General features: G+C 43.5%; 3 protein-coding genes across 6 annotated transcripts; 2 read left to right on the forward strand and 1 right to left on the reverse strand.

Moving 5' to 3' along the window:
- Positions 1–64: 64 nt before the first annotated feature.
- Positions 65–2,001, forward strand: LOC6554744 (UDP-glucuronosyltransferase 2A3). Its single transcript, XM_001981051.3, has 2 exons — positions 65–593; positions 647–2,001. The coding sequence occupies exons 1-2, from the start codon at positions 362–364 to the stop codon at positions 1,975–1,977; spliced, it is 1,563 nt and encodes a 520-aa protein (XP_001981087.1). The 5' UTR covers positions 65–361; the 3' UTR covers positions 1,978–2,001.
- A 131-nt stretch (positions 2,002–2,132) lies between these two features.
- Positions 2,133–3,770, forward strand: LOC6554745. Its single transcript, XM_001981052.3, has one exon. It carries the CDS (start codon positions 2,203–2,205, stop codon positions 3,682–3,684), a length of 1,482 nt encoding a protein of 493 aa, XP_001981088.1. The 5' UTR covers positions 2,133–2,202; the 3' UTR covers positions 3,685–3,770.
- Positions 3,764–15,055, reverse strand: LOC6554746 (Y+L amino acid transporter 2). 4 transcript variants are annotated; one of them, XM_015153630.2, is made up of 10 exons: positions 14,667–15,055; positions 8,732–9,042; positions 7,969–8,215; positions 6,562–6,635; positions 6,358–6,503; positions 6,077–6,291; positions 5,778–6,007; positions 5,462–5,714; positions 5,304–5,365; positions 3,764–5,069 (listed from the first exon to the last, which is right to left on the reverse strand). In XM_015153630.2, exons 2-10 carry the CDS (start codon positions 9,005–9,007, stop codon positions 5,067–5,069), a joined length of 1,506 nt encoding a protein of 501 aa, XP_015009116.1. In that variant the 5' UTR covers positions 9,008–9,042; positions 14,667–15,055; the 3' UTR covers positions 3,764–5,066. The 4 variants fall into 4 exon arrangements, with proteins under 4 accessions (XP_015009116.1, XP_001981089.2, XP_026839762.1 ...); XM_001981053.3 differs by lacking the exon at positions 14,667–15,055 and adding an exon at positions 11,631–11,731; XM_026983961.1 differs by lacking the exon at positions 14,667–15,055 and adding an exon at positions 11,469–11,586.
- Between the last annotated feature and the right edge of the window lie 4,570 nt (positions 15,056–19,625).

Raw genomic sequence — 19,625 nt, forward strand, 5'->3', positions numbered from 1 at the left:
CCAAAGTTCTATATCGCTGTATTTTAAACTAAAGAACCGGTTTTTGGAGTGCTGATAAGTTCGGTAAAGAAAAAAGGCTAATTCTTTGTTTTCCATCCTAGGCTTTACACACAAAGGGACTGCCCTAATTTCCGAGATAACCAATTGAAGTAAGAAAAATGTCTCAAGCAGGGATTCAGTGATAAGCACTCTTCAATGATCTACTTTTCCACTGTTTGACATTCTTTGTTGGATTTGCTTATCTTTTTGAAAATTTGACAATTAGAACTCACGGTTAACCTTATCTTAAATCATTGGCGGTGCTGCAGACCGGTGCTAGTCTTCTATTTCAGCTCGAAGGCAGAACTTGCCGACTGCAATTATGTGGCCAAACTTGCTGCTGATGTGTCTGCTTCCTGGCTATTTGGAAGGGGCTCGCATCCTGGCAGTGTTCCCCTTACCAAGTCCGTCGCATTACTTTTTCGCATTACCCTATCTTAAGAGTTTGGCCTCCCTGGGCCATGAAATAACCAGTGTAAGTCCGTATCCACAAAGGGAGCCGTCTCAGAATATTCACGATATTCCAGTTCTGGAGGTTTTGGAAAACTTTAATGGTGAGATGAAGTAACCATTTTGTGAAGCAGAAATACCTATTAATATTTTTCAGAAATACTTAGGATTGCATCTACGCCCAGGGGCACCTGGCAAAAAAGTGATTTCATTAACGAATATGTCCTGAATCTTACAAAGACAGTGCTTAATAATGAGGGCGTGCGGTGCAATATTCTAGGCCCAGAGAAGCCTCATTTCGATCTTGTGGTAATGGACCTTTGGCGAATCGACGTTCTTAGTGGCCTGGCTGCCTATTTTGATGCCCCAATCATTGGATTGGCTTCCTATGGCACCGACTGGAAGATTGACGAATTGATGGGCAACATCTCACCGATTTCGTACCTGCAATCTCCCTCTCCTCGGTTTTACGATTTGGGGGCTTATGGACAGCGTTTGTCACAGTTTGTGGAACGAACTCTTTCTTATATCAACTATAAATGGCGACATGTAAGAAAAGAGGAAGCTCTCTATAGACAATACTTCCCCAGTACCGCCAAGTGGAAATCCTTGTCGGAGATATCCCGGAACTTTGCTTTGGTCCTTGTCAATCACCACTTCACACTGGGTCCTCCGCGTCCCTATGTTCCGAATATGATCGAGGTGGGTGGTCTGCATGTCAATCCGGACCCAGAGGCTCTTCCCGCCGAACTGGACCACTTTATCCAAGGCGCTGGTGAATCGGGAGTGATCTATTTCTCACTTGGAACCAATGTCAGAAGCAAATCCCTATCCGAGGATCGCCGAAAAGTATTACTCGAGACTTTTGCCAGCTTACCACAGCGAATCCTTTGGAAATTCGAGGACGAGCAGCTGCCAGGAAAACCATCAAATGTTTTCATTAGTAAATGGTTCTCGCAGCAGGCCATCCTGGCCCACCCCAATGTAAAACTCTTTATAACCCACGGTGGGCTACTGAGCACCATTGAGAGCATTCATCATGGAAAGCCTATGCTGGGTTTGCCCTGTCTCTTTGATCAGTTTCGTAATATGGGTCATGTCAAGCAAATGGGTCTTGGTTTGGTTCTCAACATAAAGGAAATGACCAGTGAGGACTTTAATTCGACCATTATACGGCTGCTGACGAATAAGAGTTTCGAGGAAACCGCAAGGATTACGGCTGCCAGATATCGGGATCAACCAATGAAGCCCCTGGAAAAAGCGATCTGGTGGACCGAATATGTCCTGCGGCACAAGGGAGCTGCTCACATGCAGGTGGCCGGCAAGGACTTGGATTTCGTGAGATACCACAGCCTGGATGTCCTCGGCACCTTTTTGATTGGCGCTTTAGGATTCCTCGGAACTTTTACATTTTTTATCGTTATGACCCTAAGGAAGTGTCCCTTACTAAAGAAGTATAAGTATGAGGCAATCAAGAAGATTCAGTAAAGTTCTTTTTGGTTACAATGTTTAGAAAATGGTAATTCAATAAAAGTTTCGAGAATGTGGAGAATCTCTTGGAAAGCGGTGGTATTGTTTCCAAATGATTGGGGCTCGAATCTAAATAACTTAAGATGAAAGTTCGAGTCATGGAATGAGTTAGTTGTCTTTGATCAAACTTTACTTTTAGACTGTCGAAATTATAGTTTTCAAAATTTCAAAAAGTTCTTGATCATGAACAGACCTTCGGCGACCAAAAAGGATCACGTAGTGCTGGTCACTCTTACAGATTCCAAGCGACGTGCTTACTTGGATGACCAAAGTATGGATAATGATATCAGGCTCTTGGACAGCAAGTCAATGCTCTTGAGGATGCCCAAGAGCACAACTAAGCCCGCTAGCTTGGGGGAACCTCCTCGTTACTACCGCCACTTGGAGTTCGACGGCATTGGGTATGAATTTGATGGCCATATTAGGACAGAAGTGGGCGATTTACTAGGTCAAATGTTCCGTCACCGTCGCCACGGAAGTCTGCTGCGCATCTCATCCCAAAGAAATCACAATCCCAGCCTTTTGACCCGTCTCTTGGTCACTGAAGTCGACTTACTGATGGCCGACATGCGCTGCCGCCTGAAAGCAGTGAATGTGGACTACTTCGATGTCCGGAAGTTCGACATGGTCAACATGCTAGTGCAACCCACTGGGGTACCCAAACGCCGAATGGTTTCACCTAGCGGAAAAAGTGTGTCCAGCACCAAGGAGCTGTTCCAGTGGCTAACGAATGATCTCACCCCGTTGAGGAGCCGTGGAATTGGCGATGACTATTTGCACTTCGAGTTTGTGTACCGGGATAGCCTGGTCTTGGAGCACAGGATTCACCTCTCAGTGTTTCACATTTTTGGCAGCGAAAACCGACCAGATTTGGTGGAGTTCTTCACGAGCTTGCCATCGGGCAGGCAAAATGGAAGCACCCTTCTGAACGACTGCCTGAAGGAGTCCTTTGACTTCAAGAGCCCTGCTCCTGCAGTAGTGATGTTCGAGCTGCCCATAGCTCCTGACTTAAAGGATTCCAGGCGCCAGATCCTAAAGATGGCCGATGTGGCCTTTGGCTGTCTCGAGAAAGCTCGGAAAATGATGTCCAAGTCCAAGTGCAAGCCCGTTTCTCAAAGTTCTACCAACTTGAGCAAAGTAAGTAGATCATCCGGAGCGCAGAGCTCCCTAAGATCAGTGCCCGATATTTCCCTGGCCCACTGGCGTCGAACGGCCAAGTTCTCAGATGAGGACTACAATGGTCTGGCACATTGGTACGGGCGCATAGACTCCAAGTTTGCAGAGCTAAAACTGGCCATGGAGCAGCATCTTGTGGATCTGTACAGGAGGAAAAGTTTGGATCTGCGAAGCGAAATAAGATCAATAAATCAAGATCCTAGCGAGGAGAATGACGAAAGCGGCGGCGATGGAGTGAGACCTCAAAGGCCGCCCAGAGATCTTCGTTCCTCCAGTAAAATATATTCCATACTGAAGAAGGATTTCAAGAAGCTCGAAACTGAAGCGGAGGCAACTACGTTCGCTCCAACGCTCAGAGTTTACATCAGCACTAAGAACTACGAACTTTCGGAGGCGGAAAAAGCCCTCAAGCAAAGGGAGGTGGAGAATCTAAGACTCGGCTTGATCCAGTACATCAGTACGTCGGACTCCAGCGTTTCGGGGGACTAGAAGTTTAGCTAAATGTCATCCTGCTCTTGTGATGTGTAGTGAAACTCCTTTTCCCAGGGGAACTAATAAATGCGCTCCATTTAGTTTCCGTTATCGTTCTTATTTCCAGAAATACAGAGGTTGTAGGGTATACATCATACATCATATAATATAATATACATTTATATATAAATACAATATTATTGTCAACAATATGTTTCATAGTAGTTAAACTGATTCCCCAGTTGCGGCTCCGTATTTTTTAATGTGTAACAGTTAAATAGTTGAATGCTAAATAGGCAATAATATTTTATATGAATAACACTAAGTGACGAACACTTAAAGCAACAACAACTAATGAAAGTTTAAATCAATGCTAGATCAATTCGATACGATTGGTTTCGTAATTAGACAACAATTTGCATATAGTGTTATTCTCAGTATATTTAATATGTATGTTGGCAATGTTCCTGTTCTCGTTCAACAACTTTAATCGTTTTTCTGTTGGATATGTGCATTAGGCGATGGTTTTTGTATATTGGCTTGGGGTTTGTACAGGTAGGACCCTCTACGATGCACACGTGAAACCTAAACTGAGCAACCTAAATGTAGGTATTAACTTAGACAAATGAAATTGAATTGCGGTGCCACTTAAGCTAGATTCATTTAAATCAATAATAAAGTAATCAATCGTGCTCTAAATGTTCATGAGTTGAGAGTGCTAAAACTAGCTCTGTAGATCCTTCTGATGAGTATGTTCAAGCGTTCTTCTAGCTTTTCTAGTTCAAGCTAAGCCTAGAGCAAGGTTTCTAAATGTTTCAAACTAGTTTTCAAATGCAGTGACTGATAAACAATAGCTTTATCGGGGCTTCGCCGTTTGCTTAACCACTTTCCGGGAATACTTGAAGATCCTAAAAGACTCGTTCTGCTTGCACAGCTCCGTTTAAAAATGCCAAATTCGAACCCAATTCACGGTCAGCACTGGACGCCTTGATTCCTTGTAGTTTTCCACAGTCTTTCTATTAAATTCGGATCCAGAGCCGACCTCCTTTGGGAACTTCCTCGTAATCCTACTGCGCACTGGGCCTGGCTTCAACTTAAGAGTTACATGTGTATATAAAAATATATATATGGTATATATCGTATAGTCGCCCAGAAGCTGGCAGAAGTTGTGTGTTGTTTCGTATGTATATCATTGGTTGGCTACACAAAAGCGTTTACGTTGTCTATATAATGCATCCTGCAATCAAGTGTGTGCTTTTAAATGCTTTTCTCTGCTCTTGGCTAACTTGAAATATTATCTCTGCTGTTGTCCCCGAAGAACGTTCTTTACCTTTACACCTGAGCTGGTTTCGTCTGCTTTCCGAGTACCATGAGCATTTTTTGTAGGAATCGTGTGAGGCTTACTGGAAGGCATAGAAAATACGAGTCGGATTAGATGAGTGGCTTAGGACAGGTGCATCTACTAGTTGGCTAGAGTTAGGGGTGCAAAGTGAGTTTACGGTTGCAAAACTTGAGGTTCGTTAGTGGAGTTAGTAGTTCTTCTAGAGATTAGTGCGCAAGTAAAGGCAGGCAAGTGATTAGAACCAAAGTAACCAAAGAACCAAAGTAAAACTAGGATAAATAGCAAACTTAAAAACCTTTGACGCCGCCTTGGGACGCACAACCATCATCAGTTTCTGTAGAACTTGTGTCAGTCCGCCTAGAATATCAAAAATGGGTGGGGATCACAGCGTGAATAAGTGAAAATAAACAGGAAGGAAGCAGATTTCAGCTGAGTCAGTGCGAAGCCACTTACTCATTGTCTTCTGGAACCAAATGGGCTTGTTCTTCCAGGCGATGAACACCAGGTAGACGGGTATGCTGGACAGAATCATCAGAATGCCGTATCCAGTCTCTATTGGACTGGCGTACATGGGCACCACGGTCACGAACACGGTGGCGATTAGGTAGACAATGGGGAACACCATGGGCACTCGGATGGGACGCGGCAGATTGGGCTGGGCCCATCGCAGCCAAGGCAGGCACAAAACAGCCACACCGATGCTCAGCTGAAGAGAGTATTAAAGGGTAATTAGCGGCTTGGAGAAGTACATCTGCATTGGCCTACTCACCCAAGTGGCAAAGCCCACGTAGTTAATCAGCGCAAAGATGTCCGAAACTGTGAGGTACAACATCGATAGAAGGGCCATGGCCAGTACCGCGGGAGTGGGAGTGAATCTCTGGATCTGGATCATGGTGAGGATCTCGGGCATCTGGCCGTTGTTGGCTCCGGCGTAGAAAAGTCGGGAGGAGGTCAGCAGAATACCATTCACAGCTCCAAACGTGGACAAGGCCACAAAAACTGCAAAAGTGCAAAAGCTCATTAGTATTGTAGGTCCCCATTACGGAGAGTGCAGCACATGAAACCCACCTGGAATGGTCCAGGCCAGCATGCCAAAGGCCCGCTCCGCATAGGTCACCGCCACGGCCGAGGAGCCCATGACCTCATCCGGCGACAGGATGGTGTAGAAGGACACATTGGCCATGACATAGACAATGGTCACCAGGGTGCAGCTGATGGCAATGGCGCGGGGCAGATTCTTGACGGGATCCTTCAGCTCCTCAATGATGAAGTTTAAGTAATTCCTGTCAACGGCAGCGCAAACAAATCCAATTAGTAACTGCCTCCGATGTGATGCGTAATCCTCTTACCATCCGTTGTAGGCAAACAGTCCGGAGTAGAAGGACAGCGCGATGGAGGTCACTTTTGTGTCCGTATTCTCAAACGTAAAGTACTGTGTGTTGCCGAGGGAAAGCTGGTAAACGCCAGTGGCAATGATGATAAACAGGGCCAGCAGCTGAGAAGGGAGCAGTAGTTACAATTCAACCCAATGAAATCCAATCCAGCGGACTTACTTTCGCATATGTAAAGATATCCTGCACAGCAGTCGCCCATTTTACGTCCCAGCAGTTGATTAGGGTTAGCACAACTGCAATGCAAGCGAGGAAAATGAAAAGTAAAATAAGTGTATATATGTGGAAAGGCCCCCTAACCCACATTGCAGCCTCCATCACGACTTCGGAGTCACGCCGAAGATATCAGTCCAAAGATGCGAACGACCCATGTGGGTGATGTAATAAAGCGAGGACTTTCATGAGCTAATGTGACAACTCGTTATTTATGGCCCCTCTATTGTCTAAAGCAAACGCACTTGATTCCGCACAATTAAATCACTACTACTACTATTAAGTAATGGGAGGAAGCGCCGCCTATCAACAAGTGCTCTTGGGCATTGGGGAATAAAGTTCAGTCGGAAATGATTAAGTTTTAATTGCGATTGAATTGCAGTCGGTTCATGCAAAATTAAAAGGGCAATACACCCTGCAAAGGCTTAGTTATGAGGGTTTATCAAAGCATTGGCGATGATTTGTATATGCATCACTCCTATTTATAAGCAAGTTTCATTTGTAATGTAAGCTGATAAAACATCGACTATTGTCGCAAATAGAATGACGTTTTCTGTAATTGTAAAATAATCATAATGCAAATAGTATGTAATTTTATCGTAAATGTAATATTCATTATTTTTACCAACAACTATTAATCATAGCGCAAATAGAATGACGTTTTCTCATAAATGTAAAATAATCATAATGCCAATAGTATGTAATTTTATCATGATTGTAATATTCATTATTTTATTTATTATGGTATTTTTACTAATTGTTGTTAAAAGTGTTACTAATGATGTTTCCTCATAAATGTAAAATAATCGAAATTCAAATAGTATGTAATTTTATCGTAAATGTAATATTCATTATTTTTACCAACAACTATTAATCATAGCGCAAATAGAATGACGTTTTCTCATAAATGTAAAAGAATCCTAATGCCAATAGTATGTAATTTTATCATAAATGTAATATTCATTATTTTATTTATTATGGTATTTTTACTAATTACCATTAATATTAACGCAAGTAGAATGACGTCTTCCCATAAACGTAAAATTATCATATGCCCATAGTATGGAATTTTATCACAAATGTAATATTCATACAATCCAATATGGATTTGTTTCCAAGTTAAATCAAAACAAAACACTCTATTCTGCCAGACTGATAAGCTTGATGCATGTGGCAAACTCTTTCAGAGTGTTCATTTGCTCGCCACTCGAAGAATGCATTTAAATAGTTTCTAATCTATAGGTCAAGTACGCGGGTGCAGAGATTGCGGTTCAGGGGAGCTTCTTTCGCCCGTAAGCAAATCAACAAATTAGCAAATAAACAAATGCAACGTGCTGAAGAGCAATCGAAACTCACGTATGCAGCAAACGGCGAGCAGGCGGGCCGAGTCCTCCGGAGGAGTGCACTCCGGGAAGAAGGGCTTCAGGACGTAGGTGCTGAAAGTGAGGGCTACGATGGCCTGGGAACAGGGTCGCACGATCATGCACTCGATCCAGAGTCGGATGAAGGCCATGAAGGGTCCGAAAGTCTCCATGATGTATGCGTAGTCAGCGCCCGACTTGGTGATCATCGTTCCCAACTCCGCGTAGCAGTAGGCACCCACCTAAAATATAACCAAAGGTTCAGTACCATTCTTCGAATAAACAGTAGAATTGACATTTCTGCTCTGAGATATACAAGTGAAACGGGGATTGCTTCTTCGATTTATATTCAGCTTAAAGTGCCGCGGAAGTGCGCAATCTTTGTCATCTGTCACTGCCAATGCTGCGTATACGTAATTTTATTGAGCAGGCGCTCCGTGCGTTTGACACGGACTTGTCATGCTTGTGTGCGTGCCTGTCAGTGTGGCTGTGTGGGTGTGTGGGCGTGTGGGGGTGAATTGGGTGCAGGAATTTCAATAATTTCATTAGAGGTCGCTGCGGCGCTCTGCCAGCATTCGTAATTGAATGAGAAAGTCCTTTCCCCGCGCCTCCATCACGTGCATCCCACTATTTCCCCACCAGCTGGTATTTACCAGGTGCTTATTTACAGCTGCAGCAAGGGCAACAGGTGTCTGGGTGGTCGAATGCCCTACTCCCATTTGCATATCAGGTTAGTTGTGCTCGCGGCGCGCACTCACCATCGAGAAGAGGCCGGAAATGACCCACACGATGAGGGCCAGGTTAACACTGCCCGTGTACATCAGCACTCCCGTGGGCGACACAAAGATGCCCGATCCGATGATGGAGCCCACTATGACGGTGCATCCATTGAGCAGGCTCATCTTGGCCTTCAGGGTCACCTCTCCGCCTCCATCTCCGTCGCCGTTGGTCAACTTGGCAGAGGCATCTCCATTCCCATTTACTATCGAACTCTTCCGCGAGGAGTTCTTGCGGTTCAGGGACTCCGTTTCCATGTTGTCAGCACTGGGGTTTGGACTTTAAATGTGTTCTGGAAAGTATTAGTTTAAAAATTTATTAGCCTAATATGTTATTAACTTTACATGTCATAGACATTTTCTCGCAATTGAGCTTTCACAAAATGCTTTGCCTAGACCTTTTCCGCATTAATCGCCTGGAATTGTTTACACTACGGTTTATAGATCCATAAATTGAACGTGTTAGCTAGTTTAAGACTATTTATAGAAATATTTTTAGCATAGCACGTTATTGCTGCTGTAAGAGAAATGATTTTTACTCAATCCACTAGTATGTACCTCCTACTTAATGAACCTGCGTTTTTTATGGTGATAATCATTTATTTGTGTCTGGAGGAACTGAGCTATTGTGGCGTTCACTTTGAATATGGCGTGCTAATGGAGCCAAGAGGAAATCTCAAATATTAAATTCTATATTATGTGCTAAGATGTGAACTATCAGGGTTTGTCTGGCTTTTATCAGATGTCTTAGCTTAGTGTTTCACAAATGTTTGTCTGCCATTTTATATGAGACTAGGCTTGGAAATTTTCAATAGCAATTCCATTCCTTCTTTTTCTGAGTGAAAGGTAACTAGAGGTCATTGGCAGAGAGAAAAGCTTGCTCTACTTTTACCGCGGCCTAATGTGTGAGTGTTTTGGGCACAACCTTTTAATGTATTATTTGCACGGAGAGAAACGTTGCCAGATTCGAGTTTACTATTTAATCTTTAAAAAAACAAAATATGTCATGAGCGCTGAGCTATTTTCTTCATTATCATTATGAGGAAGCAATGGACTTCGCATTAAAAGTATTTCGTCTGAAGTTCGTTAAACCCAAAAATGAGTATTACTGCCTTCCTTTCGGTGCAAAACCTGACAGGGCCCCAGATTGATTGATAGGCCCCGGTGGATGGCACGTGTGAGCCTATGAACTTGACACAAAGCCAAGGAAGTGGATCCCCCGAAGGCCCGCCCCTTACATGATTGGGTCATGCCAATTGTTTACCTTAGTGGGCCATATGGCAGACTTAGGAGTGGGGAAGGGGTGACTTCCTCAAGCGAAAGCAAAGGCCGGTGCTGGACCCACGCTCCGCATAAATTAGCATAACATCAGAGCAGAGGCGAGAAAAGCAAACACAATAATACGATGTGTGATTCAGTTATGGAATCACTGGTAGAATGGCACAAGCAAAACAAACAGGTGAACAAACTAATGAACACCAGATCTATAGCTCGGATCTATAAACCTCGACTGCTAATTGGCCATCTGATGTTCTTGGCTTAACAGTTGGTCAGCCAAGCCGAACGCAGTGAAAACGGCCGAAAAGATCCAATTACTCCAGATCCCGCCTGATGCAATCAATGGTCGAATAGATTATGGTTTGCAATGGAAAATCGGCATCTGGGGTATTCCAACTATTTACACTATTTAGTGCGGAATTCATGTGAAACCCGATCCGGAAAAAAGCGAAATTACATCTGTGGAATTCACAATTTGGCTTGCATCACGACTTAGTCACTATGTCAGGGGGTTTCTCTTTCTTTTTTCGTGTGAAAGGCTTTGCCATTAGTTCACTTCAGGGCAATTAGCTCTTTCAATCCGTAGCTACCCATTTACTTGACCCAATTTATGCATGATTCGAGACATAAAGCACACTATTGATTCGTCCAAAATGAAAATGGTGTTGTTGTGCGCACCTGAGTCTAAACATAAGCACGGTGCCACAAAGAACTAACAAAATCCATTAATTTTGGTATAGTAAACAAAATGTCCATTGTGCAGTCCGCATTAATCACAGTATCAGTTTCGAGGCAATGCCTAACATATCCATAGCTAGCTTGGGCTATCAACTAATTGAAGCTAATTGCAAGAAGATTATACATTTGGCTGGAAAAATAACACTGATATCATACGCAGGGCCATCTGCATCGCAATTACCATTGAATAATGAAAGTAGTATGGAATGGAACCATTTCCAAGCGGAACAAAACTCTACAATCAAATTATATATTTCGAAAGCTGATTGGAATACATGTTTCAAATAAAATCCAGATTCTTCCAGTTCGATTTCCTAATTAAGTTTTTAGCCCTGGGCTCAGGGTTCAGTTATAGCATATCACCATCACATCTCAACCTACTAATTCTTATCAGAGTGCTTTGGTAATTGGGCTTGATTCACAAAACTGAAAACAAGGGGAAACCTGCTTAAATCACACGATTATCAACTGGTACTACCAAGCCTTTCACATAAAATAAATTCTAAAAATATACTCTAAACAGGAATTGAACATATCTGTGTACGTTTCATATATGTATTATATATACTATATACCACAAATCTGCACACATAAATTGTTGCGGGCAGCTTTTAATGGCTTTTTTATGAGTTGCAAAAATCGCCTCATGCGTTTTAATTTAAATTTGTGTTTTACCGCCGTTGCTTTAATATTTTATTAACACCTTTTTAATTTGGTTGGAATTCTTTTGGTACGTTTTTGTGAATTCGTTCTTCACAAACACAAGTGTTGCTCATTCAAAGCAAGCATTTTCTATCTGCTTAAATTGTATGATATTTGCCTAACGCCGAGTACCAAGTACTTAAGAGGTGATTAGCTCTGCTACCTTAAGGGGGCTGAGCACTTTTCCCGCGAACTAAGAGTGTTTCACTAACAAGTTCCGCCGGAGAAGCAGAACCGCACGCAAACAGCGGCTAAGGCAGACTGGCAACTCCCGGCGATTCCATTGCGCTCCGGGGCATCTTCGCTCCGGAAATCTCAGCCAGAGGTTAATCGGGTTCGGGACTGGTCGGCAGTGTGGCTCACCTACACTGCCATATGCACAGGGAGAAAATGTACGCCACATTCCACGTCCATGAAGAGCAATCTATCAGGGGATGTGTCAGGTATATAATTGATCTACTATGAGGATAGTTCTATTCAGGTGCCTGAAAACCCCTAAAGCTCGACTTGCGCTACTTCGAACGTGTTCGATGTTCGTTCGAGAGGCTCGCTTGTGTCTAACCGGCAATCGCTGAAATTTTGAATCTGTAATTGCCCCGAAACAAGTTTTCGACTCGCGTTTCGTTTGTTGCCGTGATCGTGGTTGTCTTTTGTTTCGACGGCGATTCGGTGGTGGCCGAGAAATGGTTCTGCTTCTTGTGCTTGCCTTGTTTTTGGCGGGCGGCAAAAGGTACATGCTGCCTTTTATCTAACAGATACACAGAGACAAGCTCAAGAGCAAGAGTAATTTGGTTGAAGGTTTCCTGTTTGTTTACCCATGTGGTAACAATCTTCGGGTGGGACTTGAAACTAAGAGCATTCTTCGACAATACAAAAGTATCTTTTGCCGTGTATCTTTTTCCGTTCACACGTAGGCTGCCTTTGTCACTCGCAAATGCAAATTAGATATAAGACGCTCTGATTTTCGCGCGCATATTCAAATCTATTCCTGCCCACTTGCCGATCTATAATTGAATATATCCGCAATATACCCTGGGGCTTTGCTGCATCCACACAAATGACTGAATTAAGTCATTCAAAGTCCACGCGATTCGTCGCCAACTGAAGCACAATGGCGTAGCATCTGCAATTTCTCAGTAGAATTTATTTTAAGTAACTTGTATTACTGGGAACACGCTCTGCCTTTGAGCGTTACTTCAACCTAAATTTCGCATCGGGCTACTCGAGTTTGTTGACCAACGAAACAAAGGCTGAGGTCCAGGCTTTGATGATTCGACCGACTGTCGATATTTATTTGGATCTGTTCCGCGGCCGGTTTTTTGGTTCCCAAACTGCTAAGTGCCCATCACCGAGTTGCCTAATGTCAGCTTTATTAGCAATTTGTGTATATAATACCGAATTAACGACAATTGGCCGTGCGTCCAGCGACGTCATAGCAGCCGGTTCGAAGGTATTTCTAAGTGCGATAAATCTTTTTATATTAAATTCTGACTTTTCTGCCGCATTTGTGGCACTTTAAGAGCTCCCCGACTCGTCATTCAACTCAACTGAAGACCCAGTATCTTAGGATCTTGTTTGGAATCCAAAAGCATTATAATTCTGAGCCCGATCAGCTGATTGTCTTGCCTGCTCGAGTATTCAACGTCTGCCTTTTCCTCTATATGCCCCCAAAACCAACGTTTTCTTCGTAACTATTCGAAAAAAGGTTCAAAAATGAATTGGAATACATTGTTTTGCTTTTAAAAGTTTTTCCAATCGATTTGCAAGCCAATCTACAAATTTAAAATTTTTGAGATTTTTTTCAAAAAATTGTGATGTTACCCCTTTTAAAAAACTCAAAACTTGAAAAAAAAAATTTTTTTTTTTCGATCCCACAAAAGTGGCTCCGATCGTTAGCTGGTGTCAACAAGTATCCAAAAAGGCCATTCCTTCCGCCGTAGGCCAAAATATTTTCGAGTTATAGGCTAAAAACCTCTGACTTTTCCTCTATATGCCCCCAAAACCAAAGTTTTCCTCATAACTATGCGAAAAAAAGTTCAAAAATGGATTGGAATATTTTTTTAAGCTTTTAAAAGTATTTCCAATCGATTTGCAAGCCAATCTACAAATTTAAAATTTTTGAGATTTTTTTCAAAAAATTGTGATGTTACCCCTTTTAAAAAACTCAAAAATTGAAAAAAAAAATTTTTTTTTTTCGATCCCACAAAAGTGGCTCCGATCGTTAGCTGGTGTCAACAAGTATCCAAAAAGGCCATTCCTTCCGCCGTAGGCCAAAATATTTTCGAGTTATAGGCTAAAAACCTCTGACTTTTCCTCTATATGCCCCCAAAACCAAAGTTTTCCTCATAACTATGCGAAAAAAAGTTCAAAAATGGATTGGAATATTTTTTTAAGCTTTTAAAAGTATTTCCAATCGATTTGCAAGCCAATCTACAAATTTAAAATTTTTGAGATTTTTTTCAAAAAATTGTGTGTTCAAAAAAAACTCAAAAATTGCAAAAAAAAAATTTTTTTTTTCGATCCCTCAAAAGTGGCACTGATCGTTAGCTGGTGTCAACAGCTATCCCCAATTTCCTTGAATACCTTGTTATGTTTTGAAAAGCATTTCCAATCGATTTGCAAAGAAACCTACAAATTAAAATTTTTGATCTTTTTCCCAAAAAAAATTGCAAATTAAATTTTGTGATGCAGTTTACAAATGCCAATAAATTTGAGGCTTCCTCTCAAGGCCAAGGGCTTATCCCATCCTTAAAGGCATTGAACTGGTATAAAAAAGAAAAGAGTGTGGGCCATTTGATATCTACACTACTGGCGTGCCAAGTGCCAATAAACACACCTTTCCGGAATAGGTGGGTCGAGGGTATTATGTGTCCTCCGCCACCGGCCGACGCTCATTAATTTGGAGATCGACTCTAAGCCATGTAGTTATCGACGTGGCTGGCATTTCAAGTACAATCTGACGTGCTGTGACGATTCTGACCAAATAGCAGGCTGGCATTGCATCAGATTCTTGTCTATAGGTAATGTCTGATTGAATGGTTAATAGGAAAGCGGCGCCAAAGTGTCTGGTAAAGCTTTTGGAAGCTGTTTACGTGGGAAGTTTGTGACGTCAGGGATTGCCATTAGTGACGTGTTAGCCAAAAATAGCGCGTAGAGGGCACAGCGAAAGACAAAATGTCATGGATTCTGGGTTACTTACACACAAATTTTAATTGATTTTTGGCTTAGACTTAAAGCTTGACTTCAGAGCACTTGAGTTAAATCCAGGAGGTTCTAAGCATTTTTGTACACACTGAGATGAATTGCTTGGTACAACTTTTATTTAAAAACTTTAACAAATAAGAGTTTTCCTTCAAAATTGTGTATTGTGTATAAGACCCGCTTTGTTTCCGTGGCCACAGTTCGCGTTCTACTGACTGCCAGTTCGTGGTTACAGCATCGCCAGAAAGCGAGAGAGCCGTCAGCAATCAGAGTACAGAATTTCATTCCCCGCCATAAAGCACTGCGATAAGAGGTTCTTGAGAGCAGGAGCCATGGCCTTCGGCGGACCACGTTTTTTGAGAACCTTTAGCGAACTGCAAATTACCCATTTCGCTGCCATAGGGAACTCACAACCCCCGGCAATCGTCGAGGGTTCTGGAGGTTGGTCATCATGGGCTTGGTCTTTCAAATTATGCCAGTCCCTCCATGCTTCTTGGATTTTTCTCTGGCGGCTCCTGCTTTTTGCGAGATGTCTGCTCACGTTCACGGCGTTTCAAACGCCTTTTGTTGCCCGCGCATAAATTTTCGGCTTGGCACAACGTTCTTCGGGTTGCTGCTCTCTGCGATTCGCCTCACTTTCTTGTTGTATTCAAGGTCAGCGGGGTCCTGCTGCGCATGTCCTGAAAGAGCTTTCGAATGTTTACACTAGAGGGTGGTGAGAGATTCAAAACTAATTCGAGAAATTCGAAGCTTGACCTTTATACGGACAAACATACGGAATAAGAAACGGACGGGCTCTCTAGTTTTTTTGCTTCCCGAGGTTGCAAATGGTTTTCAAGGTCTTATACAAGGAAGTATCTTATCTTATAGTATCTTATATGGTTGCAAATGCTCTATTCCACCTGTTACATGTGCTTAGCGGTGCTATGATACCCCTTTATCATACAAGTAGAGGGTATAAATAGCCAAGACTTCGAAGAAATGAATCCAAGACCAAAACCAATATTTTCCTACACACTTTTTACGCAACCAACATGTAGACCAACATGCTGTAAAAGAGCCGTAAAATATTTGTATAAATCAAAACTTGACATGTATATCAAGTAGATATCAAGTAGAGAAAAAAAAAAACAATGCAATTTAAAAATAATCGAAGTGTTTTTTAACCATAGGATAAGTTTAACATTGTAGCAATTAAGGAATTAGTAAAGTTGAAGCGTAAGTAAAGTGCATATTGTTAAATTTCTTCCTTTCCCCGCACAGCTCGTACTGTCATTGTATTGTCATTTTTCCTCTTTTGGGGTTTCGACAATTTGTAAGTAACATATCGAATAAATCCGGGGAATTTGGCACATGTGCTGTGTGCAGTTGCACAATGCATCTCCGCGGGAATCTGTCCACAATTCCCGCCCACCTGCAAGGATGTGTCGACAAGGCCAAATGCAGAAGGGTGGTGTGTGTGTTCCGACGCCATGTGTGTGCGGTGTGCGCCAGCAACTTTGATCCAGCTGCGAACTGTTCATGCGTGGAAGCTGCATTGTTCGGTGCTTAAAAGCGATTGCTGCTGCCATATAAGTGCACCCACCTCATGCCAGCGCGCTCCCCATTGCGTATACGTAGTGTGCAACACGCATACGCACTGTTGCACCGCCATAAAGGCTTGTCTCCCCAACTGCGCTCGCTTATTAGTTTGTTTTGCAGGAGGGTAAAATCAATCAATGGCCTCACCTGCTGCCTATCACCCGCCATCAAACACAATTTGATGGCATCAAAGCTTTATTTGTGTGCCTAGCCCACGACGAGCAGGATGCCGAGCAGGCAGGATATGAACGGACCTCGGACTGCGGACTGCCCATCGAGCGGCCATACACCAGCGCATATTTTGCCACATGACAGTTTGCTTTCGCATCTATGTCACGGCTCAGTCTGTTTTTCTGTTTTTTGCAACGCTTTTGATCCTTACGTGACTGCGACAATTGTCGCTGGCACCTGTATCGTCGGAGTTCTGGGATGGCCAAGATACACTCGAACAAAAGAGAACTGCGAGGGGGAAGGTTCACATACATTTAAAAATGCTGTCTTAAAGTGTGCAATGGAAAATAAAGCCGCTTTATACGCCGATATACCCTAAGGCCTTTCGGACACCTAAGTAAGTGGATTTAAAAGCCGAACAATGTTCCTGTTTTTATAAGTGTTCTGGACGATGGCGCTGCATTTCCATCTCTGCGTTGGCGGCAAACTTTTCGCCGGAACATTTTCACATTTCCACATTTGCAAATGCAAATTCAAATGCTCGATTACAGTTGGCAAAAAACCCATATGCATTTGCTTATCGCATCGTGCCTGAGCAAATTTTGAATATTTTCCCAGCAATGCTGATCAATGAAGTGCGCACTTTTTGCCGCCTCGGTGGGTAAAACAAGTTCTAAGCTACTTACTGCCGGGTCTGACTCGAATGGCGATAGATGTTGGCAGACACACCGAATCGTTCGAACTTTCTTGGCGCGGGACAAGCGTTTTTCCACCTGCAAATTTATGCACTCTCTGACCATGAGAGCCCGAGACTCTGGGGAAAATGAAGTGCAAAGCAGCTTTTCGAAGAGGCAAGGCATCCTGGCTCGGGTGGTGGGTAGTTATGCAAAGTGCTGCCAGCTGCCGGATTATGCTGATGTCGGATGCTCATGGACTGAAATCAATTTGGGGAGCAAGGCAGTTCGCAAATGAACATTGGCTGGCGCACAATCAAAACTTTACTAATTACGAGAACTTGCCGAAAAATCTTCTTAATACAATAAGTGCGACAATGCCCAGTCTCGTCAGCCTCCCCCACCTCATCCAGTGGATATCCCTGAGTCCTTGGAGCCAACCAACAAACAAAGAAACAGGCAAGTGAGAAATTAACTTGCGTTTTCAATTACCAAAGAGTCTAGGAGCCAGGACCAAGCTGCCGAGGCATCAAAGTCAAAGGATGTGGAGCAGACGCCGTCTGCTGACAATGCGAAAATGCAAAGAGCAAAAGCACTTGAAGCACACAATATTGAAAGCGGGAAAATGTCGGGGAAATGGAAAATGGGAAATGGTAGAGCTGACTGGCGACAGCTTCTGGCTGTATTTTTTATGAGTATGGCCGGCCGAGTGCAAACGTTGTTAGAACACTGAATTCCGCTCGAACAGTTATTATTTAGGCTCCCAAAATGGTTGAATGGAGCCTTTTTCTGCTCCTTTTTGCTCAGTCCTCAATCCTTTCTCCATATTTGATCAGGACTTTTTTGCAGCACTCACCTTCACCTAACTTGCTCTTCATTCCCGTTTTACTTGGGCTGCCCGCTTTCCTTTGCTTCTCTCCTGCAATTTGCATATCCATTTCTGAGTCCTTTACGGGATTTGCATATCCCCATCCTTTGCCATGATATGTCTCACTTCGCCGAACAGTTTATTCTTCTCTTTCAGTTTTAATTATCTGAAAGTTGTTTGATCTGTATCGAATACTTCTGCCACATTTGGATTAGTTTTCCAACCCGTCGAGAGTCACGAGCTGGCACAATTTCCTATCCACGCAGGAGCATTTCCATTTGGCACAAGCGCTCAGGGTTTTAATTTATTTAAAGTCGCGCGCGGGATTTGTAGATGGCTGGCTGTCTGGCGACATCAAAAAGCCAGCCGCCATTTGACACTCGCGCCTCGAAAGGATAAAGTTTATAATTTCATAGACTTGCCAGCTTGCCAGTCCTTGGCGACTTGCCCCGCCCCTTTTCGGGGGCGGCGTCTTGAATTTATGCGCTGAATTAATTATGCACGCACGGAGTCAGAGGAATCCGAGCTCCTCCGGCTCCGGAGTCGAAGCCCGGGACTTCCCCTGTTTGTCTGGTTAGTTTGTGTTTGGCGGCGTTGACGGCGCATTTAAAATAATTGCTCGGCGCGGAAAAAGTAAAGCTTCCGCGATTCGTGTGAAAAGTTTACACTGCGCTCGCAGCATAAGCTCATAATGGATTTGTTGGCGGGCTTGTTGCGTTTTTTGCACTTGCCGCAGTTTTGGCTTGCCAACTTGCGGCTTGTGGCAAGAAATAAATGCGGGAGGGAGCCCGCCGTGATTGGGTATGCCTGCGATGAGCTAATGCAAGTTGTGGATAGTTTTAAGTGGGCGTCGCAGCAGGAAGCACGGCCAAAGAAAAAGGACACTCCCGTAAAGGACATCTCTGTGTGCATATTAGAGAATCATGAATTAGTTATTAAATTTAGACATCCACTTACATCTTTGCTGTCGGTCAAGGAACCTCATGCAATCAACCACCATAAATCGGCTGCCCATATGGAAGATCGATTCTGTTCAGAGCTCAGTTCAGTTTCAGTTGGCGGCTTAATTAGTTAATTGAATCAGATGTGTTGCAGTTCCGACATCTCCATGGCCCGCAACATTAGCATGCCACCAAGTGGCTGCCTTTCATGGCATCCATTGAATCCGGGGCTTTGATATTCGGATGCTTCCGCGCTGCTCAACGCCCGCTGTCAGGAGCTAGAAGTCGCTCAGTTCCGCCGGCTTTTCCGGCTTTTCCAGGGGTTCCCAGCGCCCTCGCCAAGTGCCGAAATCCACTGGATGTGTTTCGCTCCTCCCTTTCCGCCGAGACTGTCTCGGTTATTTACGCCAGCGGCATAACGTTGAAAGCAAATTGATATCATGTGGATTTGGCTTTCACTTTGTGGAATCAATAGGCGAAATCCTTTTGGCAGAGCCTGGCACAGACCCACTCTGCACTCCGCACGCCGCACTCCGTCTGTATCTGCAGGCACTCGAGTTAAGCCAAGGATAATGATTATGTTGCGCAACGACTCCGGAGAAGGGAGCGCTTTGCGCTTTGCGCTTTGCATAGCTCTTCGAGGACGAGGAAGGCAGGGCCGGGGAACTTTGTAATCGACAGACAATCGACGTGAACAACATAATGGATATCGAACTCGAACC

The sequence above is a fragment of the Drosophila erecta genome, unplaced genomic scaffold (assembly GCF_003286155.1).
Source record: "Drosophila erecta strain 14021-0224.00,06,07 unplaced genomic scaffold, DereRS2 tig00000000-arrow-pilon, whole genome shotgun sequence".
Lineage (NCBI taxonomy): Eukaryota > Metazoa > Arthropoda > Insecta > Diptera > Drosophilidae > Drosophila > Drosophila erecta.

Excerpts from the sequence above, each read along its gene's own strand:
- LOC6554744 (XM_001981051.3), top strand. The coding sequence starts at position 362 with ATGTGGCCAAACTTGCTGCTGATGTGTCTGCTTCCTGGCTATTTGGAA. Across the intron at positions 594-646 it reads GGTTTTGGAAAACTTTAATG|AAATACTTAGGATTGCATCT; the intron begins GTGAGATGAAGT and ends AATATTTTTCAG.
- LOC6554745 (XM_001981052.3), top strand. The coding sequence starts at position 2,203 with ATGAACAGACCTTCGGCGACCAAAAAGGATCACGTAGTGCTGGTCACT.
- LOC6554746 (XM_015153631.2), bottom strand. The coding sequence starts at position 9,007 with ATGGAAACGGAGTCCCTGAACCGCAAGAACTCCTCGCGGAAGAGTTCG. Across the intron at positions 6,008-6,076 it reads GCTGGCCTGGACCATTCCAG|TTTTTGTGGCCTTGTCCACG; the intron begins GTGGGTTTCATG and ends GCACTTTTGCAG. Across the intron at positions 5,070-5,461 it reads TTGGTTCCAGAAGACAATGA|TAAGCCTCACACGATTCCTA; the intron begins GTAAGTGGCTTC and ends TATGCCTTCCAG.